Below are 18,092 nucleotides of genomic sequence, written 5' to 3'. Positions count from 1 at the left end.
ATTACCGATACACATTCCCCAAGCATCCATGAATCTTACCCGCCACTATAGCTATTTTCCTGCACATATAAACAAAAAGGAATGAGCCTAATGTCCAGCAAGGAAAATCTACCACATAGTTCATTGTTATACCCAGATTTCGAGCTATGTTAAATATGACCTCGAAAGTTGGATTCGCAACGAATGGACTCGTAAAGTTTGAAGTATGCTCCAGGACTAAGTACCGAGCCTGCAAGACTCGATATGGCCTCGAAATATTCACGATCTCGAAGGGTAGCTCCCGAGATGCATCTCTCCTCAGGAATGACCTCGGATCAGGGGCTCCGAGCCTGACATACGTACGATCTCGAAGCCATGTGACCTCGGGAGATGTCATTGGCTCGAAAGCTTATGAGAAATCTGGGAGATTAAGGCCTTGGAGATATATGATAACGACTTAGAATATCTATAAGTGTTGATTATAAGGGGCGTGTTCTGCGTTTATTATTGTAAAACCCATAAAATCATGGGATATTATTCGATTAGTTATTAGCCCCTGGTCTTCAGAGGACGTTTCCTTTTTATATCGGATAGCAGGCATTTAAAGCCATTTTATTTTATTTACATCAAAAAGAGTAACTACCCAAAATATGTGGGAGAGTATTCTGCATCCTTCTCTATAAATAGAGAGGTCATGCACCATTGTAATGGACCGAAATTCTGAACCTTGAGAAAAAACTCTGAAATATTCATTCTTAAGAATTTTTAGAGATAATCTTGAGTTTAATAACAGAGACTCGTGGACTAGGCAGATTTAACTGCTAAACCACGTAAAAATCGTGTTTTGTGTTGTTATAATTTACTTGGTCATTACTGTTTGTTGTTTACGTGCTCTTCTTTCACTGTTGACGAAAAACGGCGTCAACAGTTTGGTGCTTTCATTGAGAGCCTTAAGCATTCATCCCTGAAAAGTCATTGCCACTAACAATCAGAACACACCTGAAGAAAATTACCCAAGACGTCCTGGAAAACAGCCAATGGAGAACCCGGATGTTGAAGAGAGAAGTGGGTCTTCTGATTCCCGGGGACCACCTCCTCCACCAAGGGATGAGGATATGTATTACAATCCTGAGCGGTATGTTCCTATTGTGGAACTTGAGAACCGGCAATTGAAGCAACAGTTGGCAGAGGCCAACAAACAGAATGAGGAATTGGCAAGGATAGCTGCAGAGGCACAGGTGGCTCAGCCCTTTGTGGCTTCAATCGCCGCCTCTGCTGCCCTCTGTAAAACCAAAAACATTATGAAATCAACACACGTGTTTTATGGGCCCATTAATTTTCTAATACATCAATAACAAAAGAAGAGTCGCATACCTCTGCCATCTCCTCCAACTGCTTCTTGGCTTCGGTCACCGCCTCTTCTGCTTTCTTCAACTTCTTCCCTAGATGAAGTTCAGCCTCCAATTTCTGCTTCCTGGCGTCCGCTGCGCTGGCCTCAAGCTCATTTGACTTTCGCTCCAGCTCTTTTTTTCTCTTTTTATAAGATCTCCTTATCAGTCTGCAACGACACTATATCATCTTCAAGGTCGTTCATCATACTGCTAAGCTTCTCCATGCGGGCTTCATGCTGAACGCAGACTTGATTTTTCTCCATCCACTTATTGGTCATATCCACCAAGTCAGCTTTCAGTTTGTCTCGCTCTACTTCGAGTCTAACAGTGCCCACCAGCTTCTCCTCTGTGGCAGTCACCCTCCTTTTTGCCTCTGCCATCTCTGCCTCCAACTTCTTGATGGCTTCCACAAGCACGTCCCGATTTGCCTCGGCCATCATTCTCCCTGCCCGCTCTTCTTCTAATTTCGCCATCTGCTCCGCTAGTTTAGAGCCATTCTGTATAGCTGCCGCATATTCCCGCCTTGCAGCAAACGCGCATACATAGCTCTGTGACAAAACACTTATTAAATATAACATCATACATATATCACGAGATATAACAAGGCCTGATTTTTTTTACCAACTTACCATCCAGATGTGGTCTGATACCTGCTGCAGCAAATCACCTTGCCCGCTCAAGGATCCAACTGCTTCTGTAGGTAGATGGGGTCTGCTTATGCGTAGCATTTCCTCCATAACTTCAATAGACGCAGAAGGGCCATATTCCGACACTACTCCTGCTCTGTCACTTGCTTCTCCCCCTGCAGATGCAGCCGCAGAAGCAACGGGGGCAGCTGGCTTCCCACCTTCTGCTAACGTCGATACCATAATGCTATCAGACGCCAGCACAATTGTCCCCACGCTAGAAGAATACGTCTTCGAAGGGCATATAAATAAGTTATCATCTTCACCCAAATCACTTGGGAGGTACACCGGCGTCTGCACGGCAGAAGACGTTAGCTGCTCCAAGAAAGCGCTAGGAGATTCAAAAGTGCTAGTACCCTTCGGGGATACAACAATGACATCTCCTGAATGAGACTCAGAAGCGGCAGGCGGTAATAAGGAAACATCAACACTGAGAGTGTCAACACCTGTTACTTCGACAGCCCCTGATTCCTGACACCCAGGGGTAGTTTCTAATACAACGGTCTTACTTGGCTCAACTGGCAGAGGATGGGTATCCGCAGACTCAAAACCCTCTCCGAAGGAATCCTCTAGAAGCTTGTTCTTACGAGAGGCAAAAGAAGGGTGTCTCCCCTCTCAGCCACGCTTATGACCAATGTCAGACCGTTCAGCCAAAGCAGAAGCAGTGGGTAATGCCTCTGACGGATTCATACAGACAACAGGAGACTTCACCGCAACTAGTAAGCCACCCTGCACTCCATCTCCAGTCACCACTCCTGATAATTCGGACGGAGAAGAGGAAACGCCCTCTGCATGAGCCACCCCTTCTGAGCCTACCGCCAAGGAAGACCCAATTGCGTGTGAAGTAGGAGACGCCCTAGGTAAATGCCCAACGCGGGCAGATCCTCGTGGCTTCTTGCACAACGAGAGAGCCTGGCCCGTTGGTAATTTACCTGGGGTAAGTTTGGGGATTGGAAAGGGAGATCCTTGAGCAATGGAGACAGAACCTTTCGGGATCCGAAGCTTGGACGAAATGCACTTCGCGTCGTCTGAATCTTCGCCAGAGGATTCCTCACGCTCCTTTCTTTTTCCTAAAGCCTCTACAGGCAAAGGCACTTGTTGGAGAGGCTGAATTGGGAGAGCATCAGAAGGCGTGGACGATCGCCCTTGAATGCAAGAAGATCTACACGATAAGCTGGACTTATCAGGGGATGACTCTGCAGCAGGAGCTAGACCAGAACCCTCTTTGTTTTTGCCTTCTGGGACCCCTTGACGTTTGGTGCATGCGGCGTAAGTCTCAGAACACGCCCTTTCACACTCGGTCTTCGACAGAGACAGAGTTGAGGGAGTGGGAGGAGATTTCTTCATAAAAGCCCCCACTGCTTCGCACATGCTGTTGTGATTTTGCTAAGGGTCATATCCCCCTTTTGCGATCTAACTCGCACAGCGCCAGGATCAACTCGATCCACGAAGCAAAGCCGAGTCATAATTTGCATGCAGTAGGGGTTCAGCACACCCCTGATACTAATGGCGTTCTCATTATATTCATGCAGAAGCCCCTTCTCTGTCAGCATTCTCTGCCGTTCAGGACTCATACTAACCTGAGGCCAAGAAAAATCTGATGCAAAGAACCAAAACAGTAATACACAGAGTTAAACTAGCAGATAATCATCCAGATATGATTAGTTCACATTAAAATCAATAAGGAACAAAATGAAAAATGTGACTCACCTTTTATAAACACCCTGGCCAAAGGAAAAATTTCCTGAGGCAGGAATTCAGGATACCACGCTCCTCCAACAGCAAAGAAGTATTTATCCCAATTTCGATGGGAGCTATCAAAATCGGTGAAGATTGTCCGATCCTTTTTGGGAGAGAGGTAGAAGGTTTTCCAAGGCTTTCCCTCTATCACCTTGTTCGTAGACTTGGTGAAGCACGCGTAAATGTCGTCCGATTGGATGTTGACATTCTTGAGGCTCCCTATCATCTGAGCCCCAACTATAGACTGAATAGCATTTGGGAGAAATTGCGAAATGTGAGCCCCGGAGTTTGAAATTATCTGAACAAGCAGAGCCGGGAGAGGGAAGCGGAGCCATTCGACATGTCTCAGACTCATGACGATCTCGGAAGGCTTCACTACGTCCTTAAATCGCCATTCTTGAAGCTCAGCATCCTCACCGTGACATTGTCAGGAATGTCGAACGATTTGCGCATGCGTTCGAACGCATTCTTGTATCCATCGCGATCCAGAGGCTTGGGAGATGAACGAGAAGACATTATTACGCAGAATGAGACGATTGTCGAAGGGTTGAACTGAAGGAAATCTCTAGGGTTTCTTCGGAGCTTCTCTCTGGAAATTGGAATAAAGTTTGGAGATTTGAATGAGAATTATTATAAAATAAAAACTATTTAAATGAATGGTAAAATTCAAAACCAAACGCTTCACTCGATAACTGTGTTTACATTAAGTGTAACTTTTCAGGTAATCAAATGATCATGCACCTACGGATTACCTCGGTTTACGGAGAATGACGGCTCTAGGTGAGCTTTTTGGTGTTGAAGAGTCGGCCAAAGATTCTAACAGATTAGCACGCCTCGCCTGTCCGAAGCTTGGGCCAGGGGGCATCTGTTGGGCCCAAAATATTCAGCCCAAAAACCCTTTCCTCATTTATCAAATATTCAAAACGGAACGTTTTGGCATGTAGAAGTTCCGAAGGCAGAAGATGTGGATCAGAGGCGATCCTCGCCTCTGACCCCTGAGCGAGACATTCAAAGTCGGTATTTTTGGAGGGAAATTCAGTTATTTCTTCCCCCCCCCCCCCCCCCAATTCCAGGGTTCGCTTGAACCAACTAACTGCTTTACATATTTTGTCCTATAAATATAAGATTCATAGAAGGGAAATGGGATCGAATTTTGAATTGACTTAAGCATCAGAGTGTCTTTCTTGCAGGTGATCTCGACGAGTCAAAGGCAAATTTCATCACCGGAATAGTGACCGAGCATCGTCTATTGTTGGGAGAAGCCTCCAGATATAGAAAGACAAATTGTTGCTCTAACAATAAATATTAACAAGAAAAAATAAGCAAATACATATAAAGCATTAAAATAAAATAAAATACATATTCAAATCTGTTTTTTAATTTTATAAAAAATAATTAATAAATACAAAAAACATATATTATAAAAAAAAACTTAAAATTAGTTATTATTAAGATATAAACAAATACATATAAAGCATTACAATAAAAATTAATGTTAACAGCTATATTTTTTGTAATTAATGTTAATTTTCCTAAGACTACAAAATTTGGGCAGTATAACAACTATATTTTAAACTATCCCAAAATTTTATAAAACCTTCAAACTACACACAAAAATATACATAATATTACTAGAGCAATATACAGAATATTCCCAAAGCATGCACAACATAAACCAAGATTAATAACATATATCAAATATTTTTATACCAGTAACATCAAATCAATCTTTAATCTAAAAAAATAAAGTATAATGCAAATATATAATATAATATAATAATCTAATATATTTTTTTAATATACATATAAAGCATTAAAATTTAAAAAAAAAATACATACTCAAATCAGTTTTTTTTAATTTTTTAATAAATACTGAAAACATATTTCTTTTTTCTTTTTCATTATTAATCTCATTTTTCTAAAACTACACAGATTCATTTGTTTTTTTTTAACACAAAAATATAACTATAATACAAAATATCACACACGAACATATATATTAATAGTTCACAATTAATTAATCAATTTTCTAAAAAAAATTAACATTAAATAAACATATGTACACACATTTACATATTTAATTAACATTAAATAAACATATGTACACACACATTCACATATTTAAGAATAAAATTTCTTAAACAATAAAAATTAATTTAATTACCTAAAAAAAAACTAACCCTTGGAGTTGTTCTACCGAGAGATTGGAGTTGCACACACTTTGGTGGACCTGTTTATAGAGAGAGAACAATAAAAAAAATACAATTAGAAACCGAGATAGAGAGAAAGAAAGAGAGAGGCATTGGGATTTACTAACCTTGAGAGAGAAGAGATTTACTAACTGAGCTGCTCAACCACAGTGGAACTATGGGCTGGGGTGGTCGGACATCAAACCAAAGAGAAGAAAGAAGAAAGAGAGAAAAAGTCTAAAAATGGGGAAGAAGGGCTCATGGCTAGTGTAAATCGCTATGACTTTTGCCGACGTGTTTCGTTGCGCCGGCAAAAGTCAATATTAAAACCTAGTTCAAAACAGCACTATTTTAATAAGTCTACCTTTTGCCGACACAAATTAGACTTTTGCTGGCGCAACGAAACGCGCCGGCAAAAGTCTAGCTGCCTACCTTGTTGTAAACGTGCACTAAGTTAATATACAAGTTTTGTCTTTTGACGGCGCATTAGGTGAAATGCACGTGGCAAAAGTGTATGATATTTTATTTATTAAATTCCATAGATCTTTGCCGGCGAAAATTAATGTCGACAAAAGGCCTTGTTTTTGCCGGCGCGTATCACTAAATGTGCCGGTAAAGGTTTTTTTTGCCAACGCAATTCTGAATTGCGCCGGCAAAAGCCTTCTTTCTTGTAGTGTGTTATCAAAAAAATTTATTTAAAAAATACTTTTACTGACACAAAATTATGTTTGTAAAAGCTTCAACCTTTGCCGACGCAAAAATGCGCCACTACAGATATTCATCTTTTGCCGGCACAATATAGCGCCACTAAAAAGAAACATCTTTGCCAGCGCAATTTTGTGTCGCTAAAAGTGTTTTCCACAATCCCGCGACAAATTTTTTCCCCAGCGCATCCTTATTTTTCCCAGCGCATTTTTTCGTCGCCAAAAGATACAATTGCCGGTGCAGTACATTTTGCATCAGCAAAAGTGCCATTATCGACGGATGTACGTCGTCACTTTTTGCCGACGCAAAAGCACATCGGTAAAAACCATATGACTTTTGCAACGCAAAACCTGACTTTTGCCAAGTTTTTTGTAGTGTCTCTATAATTGTCACTATTGCTTATTGGGAACTAAATCTTATTTATATATATATATATATGGAAGACTTTTTAATGGTTACTATCTATAGATGGGTACTAACAATTATGATGATACGGCAACATAGTGACTTGGTATAGCAAGTCACCAACAAGTAAATATGTTTTTTCTACAATTAGTTCGAATTTTCATATATGATGCTTAAATAATATTTTTTAAAATTATTTAATTTAATAAATATGTGATCGTTATGTAATCAGGTAGCATTTCTAAAAAAATTTAAAAATCAAAGTTTATTTTTAAAAATATTAATTAACAACTATAAATATGGATTATTGATCGTAATCTAATAGTTAATATTAAAGTAATCATCCACAGGTAGTAACCATTAAAAGTGTCCCCATATATATATCTCAACTAAAATATGGAAACAAAATAAACGGGGATATAGAATTCAATTAAAGTTGAAAATAAAAAACCCATGTTAGGAATATAAGTTTGGTAGTTTGGTTAAGATGGTTAGTTTACGAATAAAATTCAGCTGTCCCGAAAATGATGTCCCAAGCCTATCCTACGTATAATATGTTAACATGTGGCAAAAAAAATTAATTAAAAGAGCTTATTAAAAAAAATTAACGGACATTTGTTAGGTTATTAAAGAGCTTATTAAAAATTTGCTAACAAACATTTATTAGGATATTTTATCTCCATCTTTCTCTCTCTCTACTTTGCTCCATAAATGCTTGATACCCCACTAACAAACTTTAATTATTTATATGTCTTGGTTTAAATAGTCTCATTCTTTTTTTTAAAAAAAACTCTATAATCCATTAATCATATATAATATTTAAATATATACTCCATCTCTATGCATACATATTTGAATATAAATATATATATATATATATTATTCTATCTTTTTCCTTACTTTTTTATATCTCTTTTTTATAATATAATATTATATTATATTATATATTTTTTAAATTAAATAAAGTTAATATATATTTCTTTTTTAAGTTCATATGAGATTTTTGTCATTTTGTTACTTTCTACTAATTTTTAAACAACACTTAATAACATATATGTATTTGATACAGAGGAAAATCCAACAAATTTTAATAATAACTAACAAATTTTAATATAGTTCTAATGTACAACATATCTCACAAAATTGAGAGAAGTTTAATACAATCAAATTTAATGATTCAATATAGTATATTATTATCCTAAACTATTGTCACATTTAAAATAATAATATACTATTGTCAACGTTTTGGTATTATCAATACAAAATATCACTAAATTTAATTTATTTTATTTTTCACTCTTAACATTCATAGCCACTTATGGAATTTAATTTATTAAAAGTTGTTAATGCACTACAACAATTACAAGTATTAGCGGCGAGTCTATTAGCGGCGGGCTAAGTCTGCCTGTACTGCATATACTATTAGCGGCAGACTACGGGGGTCCGCCGCTAATAAGGTTCGAGTATTTAACAATTAATAAAATATATATTAGCGGCAGACTTTACCACTATTTACGGCGGATAGTCCGTTGCAAATACACATAATAAAAAGCCCGGGAACTTTTTAAGTTTTATTAAAGGCGGGGTATTAGCGGCGGACTACCCGCCGCTAATAGTATTAGCGGCGGGTAATAACTTAATTTAGCAACGGACAACCCGCCGCTAATACTATTATTAGCGGCGGACTCAATTAAATAGCAGCAGGGCCTGCCGCTAATACTTTTGCAAATTAAAACCGCAACGTCTCCTTCTCCGAACTCCCACAAACCCATTTTTCCTCCTCCATCATCGTCTCCATCGTCTTCTTCGTCGTCTCCTCCACATCAGGTTCGTCGCAAACTCGGCCTCTCAATGGAAACGTGGGTAAAGACAAAGGTGCATTCAGTGGCAGCGTGGGCAAGGTCACGGACCCGTACGGCTTTGTCTGGCTCATTTCTTCTCCGCCTAAGAAGCAGAGCACTGGGTATTCTACTGATTAGATATTTTAGTATTCATATTTATTATTTTTTTCTGGGGTTTTTGTTTTTGTTTTGTGGATTATAGAGAATGAAATTTTCTGGGTTTTTTTTTTCTTGTTTGAGAATAGCTTTCGTTTATGTTGAGAATGGTGGGCCCAATGTTGTTGCCTTTTCACTTTAGTATATATTACATAACAAGGAAAATAGAAGAACTCTTTGGGCTCTTTTTTTTTTCTTTTTTCCCTCTAATCAAATTTGAAGATTTTTATTTAAATATCTGTTTATCATATTTGTCAGAGGAAAAATTATATTTGTTTATATCTGCGAGTTTAAAGCACAACACATTAAAACGTTTTTTTTTTTAATCGAAGCATATTATGCACAGAGGCAAGATCTTGCTTCCTAATTAACCACATTACCTTTGCCATTGTTTGTATCTTAGTTATCTGATCTTGGACTCAATAGGGAGTAGGGACAGTATGATACTCAGTGTCACTGGCACAGCGATATTAGCTCAGTATGATACTTGGACCTCACGCTCGGACGATCATCACAGGCACCTTATATTCCTTCACCGCCACAGCCACAGCCACAGCCGTCACCCTCACTGCCACAGCCACCACCACAGCCGTCGTCCTCACAGCCACACCAAAATGTTGAAGATGAGGACAATTTCAATATTAATCTTAATGATTTTATTTAGTTACTAGTTTATGTATTTTGACTGAATTAATACTGTATTATACTGTATTTATTTTTAATGACAATAGCTATATTAGCTAGGTTGATAAATATTAAAATTATTCACATTAATTTTAATGTTAGTTATGTTTAAATTAATTAAATGCTTATTTTTGTTAAATTATATTATGAATTATTTTTATAAATAATTAAATTTAATAAATATTAATTTATTTCAAATAAATTTTAAAATATATTATAAAAACAATATTAGCAGCGAACCCCACGGCTAATAAAACTGAATCTGACATATGTATTAGCAGCGGGTGTGTCAGTCCACCGCTAATAATGATTATTAGCGATAAACAATTAGACGCGGGGTATTAGCGGCGGAGTCCCCCGCCGCTAATACATGAAATTCTTGTAGTGTTGGGATATCAAACATTTATGGAACAAAAAACACACAGAAAGAAAGAGGGAGCTAAAACAACCGAACAAACGTCCGTTAATTTTTTTTAATAAGCTCTTTTAATTAAATTTTTTTGCCACATGTTAACATATTATACGTGGGACGGGCTTGGGACATCATTTTCAGAGGACAGCTGAATTTTATTCGTTAGTTTATTATGTTAGCACTTGTAACCGACTATACCCTTTGAGTCTCAGCTCTCTATATAAGAAGCTCAACTTGTATTCTTTAATAATCAATCACAACAAACACTCTTTTGTTTTATTCTCTCGTGTACAATATAGAGAAAACAAACGTCCCTATTTAATGTCGTAATATATAGGTGCATCACAATATAGCCATAAGACATTAAAACTTTTTCTACAAAGCCTTTTAGAAATTATTTCGAGGGATGATGCCACGTCTCCTACTTAAGGAGATTATGAGTGTAGCTTTATGTAGAGAAATTGGTGGAAATAGACCCCATTTATAGTGCATTTTGCACAATAACCTACTTTCAAAACATTTTAGCTAAATGACCTCTTTTATTAATGAATTTTTTATATTACCCATCTTACTCTTAAAATAAAATAATAATAAATTAAAATTAAAAACTCTAAACTATCATCTTCCTCCTCTCACTCATCCACCCACACCCATCCACAACCACCCACTATCATCCCCCGCCGCCACCGCCACCACCACCACCGGCGACCACCAGCCCCTACCGCCGGCGAACACTGCTCATCACCAGCTGCCACCATTTCTCCACAAATCTGGTCACCACTCATTCAAAAGGTTGGTTTATAAATCTTTTTTTTTTTTTTATAAAATATGAGATTTTTTATATTGTTTTTGTAGATTTAAAATGCAAAATGATTGTTTTAGTATGTTGAAAGTATAAGTAAGAATTTAGGTTTATTTCTGGAGTTTATGGAGATTAAACCTTGAAAATCTGAAAAAATTAATGGTGGTTTCGGTTATTTTCGAGATTGAAAAATCCAGAATTTTTTGACAGCTTGTCTAATTTTTCGACAAGGAGTCTAAATTTTAGACCAGTAGTCGTAATTTTAGATCAGTAGTCGTATTTTTTCGACCACCTGTCTAAAAATTTAGACAACTGATCTAAAATTTAGACAGGTGGTCGAAAAAATACGACTACTGGTCTAAAATTACGACTACTGGTCTAAAATTTAGACTCCTTGTCGAAAAATTAGACAAGCTGTCAAAAAATTCTGGATTTTTCAATCTCGAAAATAACCGAAACCACCATTAATTTTTTCAGATTTTCAAGGTTTAACCTCCATAAAACTCAAGAAATAAACCTAAATTCTTACTTATACTTTCAACATACTAAAACAATCATTTTGCATTTTAAATCTGATATTTTATACAAATAAAAAAAGCTTTATAAACCAATATTTTGAATGAGTGGTGGCCGGATTTGTGGAGAAATGGTGGCAGCCGGTGATGAGCGGTGTTCGTCGGCGGTAGGGGGCGGTGGTCGCCGGTGGTGGTGGTGGTGGTGGTGGTGGGGGTGGGGGATGATAGTGGGTAGTTGTGGATGGGTGTGGGTGGATGGGTGAGAGGAAGAAGATAATAGTTATTATTAGGATTTTTGTTTTTAATTTATTATTATTTTATTTTAAGGGTAAAATAGGTAATATAAAAAATTCATTAATAAAAGAGGCTATTTAGCTAAAAACTATTGAAACTAAGCCATAGTGCAAATTGCACTATAAAAATAGGCTATTTTGCCAATGACCCCTTTTATGTATCTATCAGTGTAAAATTACGTACATAACTCATTTAATGTTTCCAGAAGACTTTAATTTTGAATTGACCAATCCAGCCAACAACCCAAATAAATGAGCGACCAATCCAAATTATCCAACTCCAAGAGACTCTCACACTCAGAAATTTACTTTTGAATTTATAGTACTAATGTTGAATAAAAATAGTTGGGAATTTTCCTAGCATTATATATTCTCTCGCTCTTTCACTATATTTGTCTAAAAATATTTCACTTTTAATTTCTTCAATTCCCCAATCAATTCCATTTTTTTCTCTTCTAACACACACATATATATATGATATGAAGAGAACCAAATCGTTTCTACCGTCGCCGCTGTATGGAAATGTGATCACTGTTCTTAGCATCGACGGTGGTGGAGTAAGAGGAATTATTCCGGCGACTATCCTTGCCTTCTTAGAATCTGAGCTTCAGGTAGTATAAATATATATATATATTTAATTAGAGACCATTATGCATGGCTACGTACGTACGTACGTACAAATTATATAAAAGATGGATATTTGGTACAGAAAGTGGAGGATGACAAGAATGCTAGAATTGCAGACTATTTTGATGTAATTGCGGGAACAAGCACAGGTGGACTCATTACTGCCATGATTACAGCCCCAGACCAAAACAAAAGGCCATTATTTGCTGCCAAAGATATCATCGACTTCTACCTCCAACACTGTCCTCTTATCTTTCCACAACATCATACCAGGTTAAATATATAGAGAGAGAGACACACACACACACATACATAACACTGTCCTCATATCTTCTCTTAAACTAATATGCTTTGAATTTTATCTCATTTAATTAGAAACAAATTTTATTATGTATTTGAATTTAGTTTTATCTACTTTAATTTAAATTTAATGTTTCATGGTCTTAATTTTATATGATTAAAAATCATTCGATAAAACTAATAATTGTTCCGACAGTTGTAGATGGAATGAGACTTATCCCAAGTAGAACAAAATCTGTGCCATATATTTATATATATACTAGATATAAATATTTACTTACTTTTATTTATAAAATTTATTAATTATTTTTATTAAATTTATATTAATATCATATAAATTTTAAAATAAATATCTTATTTTAATTAAATAATTTATTTATTTTTGTTTAAGTTTATGTTTGTTGTAGTTTTTGAAGACAACAACAGATTATATATTATATGTTTAATGTAATATTAAATATTATACGTGGATTTTAAATTTAAGTTTCTTCCTAATTTTAAAAAAAAAAACAATTTGTTGTTAATTCACAGTAGATATGTTTAATATTATATTATTATAATAAGTGAGTTTAAATTTATTTAAAATTTTATTTAAGTTATAAAATATATGATTTTATTATTTTTAAATAATTATTATTAAAATATCTAAAAAATATCGTATTTTAATTTGTTTAATTAATTATTATTTTAAAATAATTATCATTTTAAAATATCTCAAAAAATATCATTTTTTAATTATTTATTTTATTTTATTTAAGTTTAAAACTATCCTTAAATATAAGAATATTCTGTTAAATACAAGAATATTCTGTTAAAGTTAACATTAAAAAAATAAAAAATCGTTAAAACTAAGAATTTCCGTTATCTACACACTCATTATATAGAAGATATATATATATATATATGAGTGTTGCTATTTGACACGTTAAGGTCTCCAACACCATATGAAGTGGCACTTCACGATTAGTTAGCAATACCCCATAATATTTACTAATTTCAAATATATAAAATCTCATATTGAATTACACCAATAGCGATATGTCACATCCTTGTAGTATTGAGCATAAATATTGCTCCTTAACAATTATTTCTCTCTCTCTATATATATATATATATTGAATATTGCTATTTGGAGGTACCTAACACTATATTGAAGTGGCATCTTATTTAATTTAAATATGTGTGAGTTGATATTGAATTGTATGAATAAGGATGATATCTATACGTCATTTTCCAGCCCTTGGCAATTCTCATTCATATTACTCATAAGTCATAAATGCCCAACTACCTAACTTTATTGACTAACAGTAAAATAAATATATGTATAGGCATAAGCATACAGGTCATCTTATTAGTAAGGTTAAGTCTCTGAGTGGACCAAAATACGACGGGAAGTATTTGCATAATCTGCTGAGAGAAAAATTAGGTGATGTGAGGTTGAACCAAACGCTTGCTAATGTCATAATTCCAACATTTGACATCAACCGTCTCCAACCTACTGTCTTCTCTACCTATGAGGTATACTAATTAATTAATTGTAAATACATAACAACATTATTTATTTAAATTTTGAGTAATTTTGGGTCCGTTTGGTAAAAAAAATTGTTTTTGAATTTTTTAAATACAAAAATAGAAATATTTTTTTATTTTTATTTCTTTATTTTTAAAAAATAAAAATATGTTTGGTAACTATTTTTTGTTTTTGTTTTTAAAAATAAAAAATAATAAAAGCGTTTGATAACTTTTATTTTTATTTTTTGTTTAACAATACGAGATATTGATTTGAAAAAATAGAAGAAACAAAAATTGAAAATTGTTGAAAAAAATTTGAAAGTAAAAAAATTCTATTTTCAAAATTTAATAAATTTTAATTAAAATTTATAAAGATAATAAATAAAAATAGAGTTATCAAACACATTTTTTGTTTAATTGTCAAATTTTTAATTAATTAAATAAAAAACTATTTTTTAAGTGTTACCAAACAACACTATTGTTATACACTTTTATTCTACACGCTCAAATGATATGTAATTAATCTTAATTATACAATTAAATATGATGTAATTCCTAATTAAAAATATTTATAATTATTAATAATTACATATCGATCATAATGTGTATTTTGAGTGTGTAAATTGAGAAAGTATCTATAAAATTTATATACAATTTTACTTTTTGGAAGTGATTTAGCTTGTTAATTTCTCTATTATATATGATTTGGTTTAGGGAAAAAGGAACTCCAGCCTAAATGCTTTGTTGTCAGATGTATGTATTGGAACCTCAGCTGCTCCAACCTATCTCCCACCTCATTCTTTTGAAACCAAAGCCTCCAATGGTCAAGTTAAAGAATTCCATCTCATTGATGGTGGTGTTGTGGCCAATAATCCGGTAATTAATTAAGAACATTATTCATAATTATTTAGCATATATATATAGTGAATCTTTTTATAGTCATAATGCATGTTAAGAAGATAAATACTAAAAACAGTTTATAATAAGGATATCTTCACAAAAATAAAAAACTGTTCATGTTAGTTAGTGAATTATTACGTATACGTGAGTTCAAAGATTCGATAACATACGTAAGAGAACAAATCATCATTGTCTCAAATAATAATTTTGATATATATATTTTTTTTTTGTAAAAGTGATGGAATGAGCTTAAGATGAAGAAATAATCTCATTCATCCAAAAAGACAAAAAAAAAAAAAAAGTCTAGTGTTTAGCCTAAGAGCATGCTAGGCTAATCCATGAGTCGTTTTATTATTTTATTATCATTTGCGACTAATGTGAATTAAAGATGTCCAATAAAGTTAGACAATAAAACTTTAATATCCCAAAACAATACCAACTCGTTTTTTGAAGAAAGAGTTATTATTAATGGTTGAAAAGGGCTTGAACTTGTAAAACCACAAATTTGAACCCAAATAACGGATAAGCTATAGTAGAAACATGTAATTTCTTAATTATGGATCTAAATTAAGATCGATGGCTTCTAAGAGGTATTAATATATAGTATTAATAAGGATAATTCTAGAGTGAAATTTAGCATGTTCTTCGAGATATGTGTAGCAAAGGGTTATACTTCTTTGTACGTAGTTTTCATTGCAGTAACATATAGTATTATTTTTTGCAATTTTCAAATAATATTCACTATGTATTAGTAAATGTGTAAAGGCGTTATGACTTTATAACCATATTAATTTCATTTTCAATTATTTTAGGCTTTGGTTGCTATAAATGAAGTGTCGAAAGAAATTCACCAAAACAATCCTGACTTCTTTCAAATAAAGCCGATGGAGTTCGGCCGTTTCTTGGTTCTATCGATAGGAACTGGTTCGGTAAAAATAGAGGACAAATATAGTGCTGATGAGGCTGCAAAATGGGGTCTGTTGGGATGGTTGAAAAGTCACAACTCTGTTCCCTTGCTTGATATTTTTACTCAAGCTAGTAGTGACATGACTGATTTATTTCTCTCTACTGTTTTTCAAGCTCTCAACTCCGAGAAAAACTACCTTCGAATCCAGGTTACTTTGTTTACATAGATATATTTTTAATGTCAAATTATAAAGTTAGTATGTATATATATAGCAGAATTCATTCTCTTACGGGGATTCACTTTAAGTCATACCGGTAAAGCTCTTTATTGTTCTCGACTCGTGAACAGTTTTTAGCGCGATTTTTTGTGTGATCGTGTATATTGTAGTTATTTAGAACATCCTGCAAATTTTCAGAAAATTCCGAATAGTTTATAGTACTGAAAACTAGGTTCAAACATGTTGTTTTCCACGCGCATAAAAAAAATTAGTCACTCGGGCAACAATATGTTTAAACCTAGTTTTCAGTGTAAACTATTCAGAATTTTCTAAAAATCGCACAAATGTTCTAAATAGCTACAATATACACAGTCATAAAAAAAATCGCGCCGAAAACTGTTGAAAGGTCGTCCTGCCAATAGTACTTAAAGTGAAGAATTGTCTCATATATATATATATATTAATTATTTTGATTATGTAGGATGACACATTAAGTGAAAAAGAATCTTCGGTGGATATTGCTACTAAAGAAAACCTAAAGAACCTTGTGGGAATTGGAGAAAAGCTGTTGAAGAAACCTGTTTCAATGGTTAACTTAGAAACTGGTATCTATTCTCCTAAACATGGAACTACGACAAATGGAGAAGCTCTTACACGGTATATAATAAATATCCATCCATATATAATAAAATAGATATTACACTAAATATGATGTTATATTTATTAAGTTTTGACATGTTGTGAATTGTGTGAATATGTATAGATACTATTATTTTGGCAAAATTAATTTTTAAATTTCATATATTTATTATGGTCTTAATAATTAGTGTATATATTTTGATTATTAGTATATTTTTTGTGTAAATATTATAATTCTATATATTTTGATCTTTTCTTCAACAGTTTCTATTCTTCCCCCAATCTTATAAAAAAAAAATCATTTAATCCTTATAAATTATTATTGGTAGACAGTTTTAAAAAATTTATATATTCTAATAATATGGTAAATATATTGTGTATAACTATATAATATTAATATATATATATAATTTGTTTGTAATTAAGCAGTTTTGCTGAAATGCTTTCCCGGGAGAGAAAGACTCGTGAAAGTAGACCAACTATAGAAGAGGCAAAGACTACCGTTACCGTAGAAGTTTCTATTCCACGAGATAATAGATATAATCTGGAAGTTGGTGCTCATCAGGGCTCAAAATCATTCCCCCCCAGCTGTTATAATAAGAATCATCATCAATCACAGTCTCAACAATCATCATCATCATCATCATCATCATCATCATCATCATCATCATCATCATCATAGGAATGCGCCTCCTAATAATTCTCAAAGGCATGCAACTATCCAAGAACTGATACAGATTATGCTTAGCACTAGGCTACCACAACCTCAGCCATTGTCATTTAGAGACTTTATACATGATCAGGACAACGGCGATCGATGACAGTACTACCAACCTAAGATATATAGAGTCCTAGTAAGATATATTGTCTTTCATTTGACAATACTAGTAAATAAGTATGTGCTTTAAGGATATTATTATTTATTTATGATAAATATTATTTTGGATATATGAGTTTGGAAATAAAGTCAACGTAATTGGAATTGAGTGTAATCTGGAGTAATTGCTCAATTTGACATGTTTGTATGACCATATAATTACATGATAATCATGTAATTGGAGGTCTCAATTACACTATCCAATTTCATAGCCCCCATGAGAATTTGGTGTTTACTATCAATTTTTAAATAATATTTATTATATAATATTATTTTTATGTGTAATTATTAACTGTTTTATCAAACATGACAATA

The 18,092-nt window shown here is 33.8% G+C and overlaps 1 protein-coding gene across 3 annotated transcripts; it reads left to right on the top strand.

Annotated features, from left to right (window-relative positions):
* The first annotated feature begins 12,139 nt into the window (after nucleotides 1-12,139).
* On the top strand, nucleotides 12,140-17,848 carry LOC133811141 (patatin-like protein 2). 3 transcript variants are annotated; one of them, XM_062246137.1, is made up of 7 exons: nucleotides 12,140-12,409; nucleotides 12,508-12,698; nucleotides 14,054-14,243; nucleotides 14,952-15,113; nucleotides 15,950-16,252; nucleotides 16,743-16,918; nucleotides 17,327-17,848. In XM_062246137.1, exons 1-7 carry the CDS (start codon nucleotides 12,278-12,280, stop codon nucleotides 17,580-17,582), a joined length of 1,410 nt encoding a protein of 469 aa, XP_062102121.1. In that variant the 5' UTR covers nucleotides 12,140-12,277; the 3' UTR covers nucleotides 17,583-17,848. The 3 variants fall into 3 exon arrangements, with proteins under 3 accessions (XP_062102121.1, XP_062102122.1, XP_062102123.1); XM_062246138.1 differs by having other exon boundaries at nucleotides 12,142-12,409; nucleotides 17,330-17,848; XM_062246139.1 differs by having other exon boundaries at nucleotides 12,271-12,409; nucleotides 12,542-12,698.
* The last annotated feature ends 244 nt before the right edge of the window (nucleotides 17,849-18,092 follow it).

This window comes from Humulus lupulus, unplaced genomic scaffold (assembly GCF_963169125.1).
Source record: "Humulus lupulus unplaced genomic scaffold, drHumLupu1.1 SCAFFOLD_486, whole genome shotgun sequence".
Classification (NCBI taxonomy): Eukaryota; Viridiplantae; Streptophyta; class Magnoliopsida; order Rosales; family Cannabaceae; genus Humulus; species Humulus lupulus.
Note: the sequence above shows the minus strand (reverse complement) of the source record. Positions and strands in the feature narration are given on the sequence as shown.

Excerpts from the sequence above, each read along its gene's own strand:
- LOC133811141 (XM_062246137.1), top strand. The coding sequence starts at position 12,278 with ATGAAGAGAACCAAATCGTTTCTACCGTCGCCGCTGTATGGAAATGTG. Across the intron at positions 12,699-14,053 it reads TTTCCACAACATCATACCAG|GCATAAGCATACAGGTCATC; the intron begins GTTAAATATATA and ends ATATATGTATAG. Across the intron at positions 14,244-14,951 it reads CTGTCTTCTCTACCTATGAG|GGAAAAAGGAACTCCAGCCT; the intron begins GTATACTAATTA and ends GATTTGGTTTAG.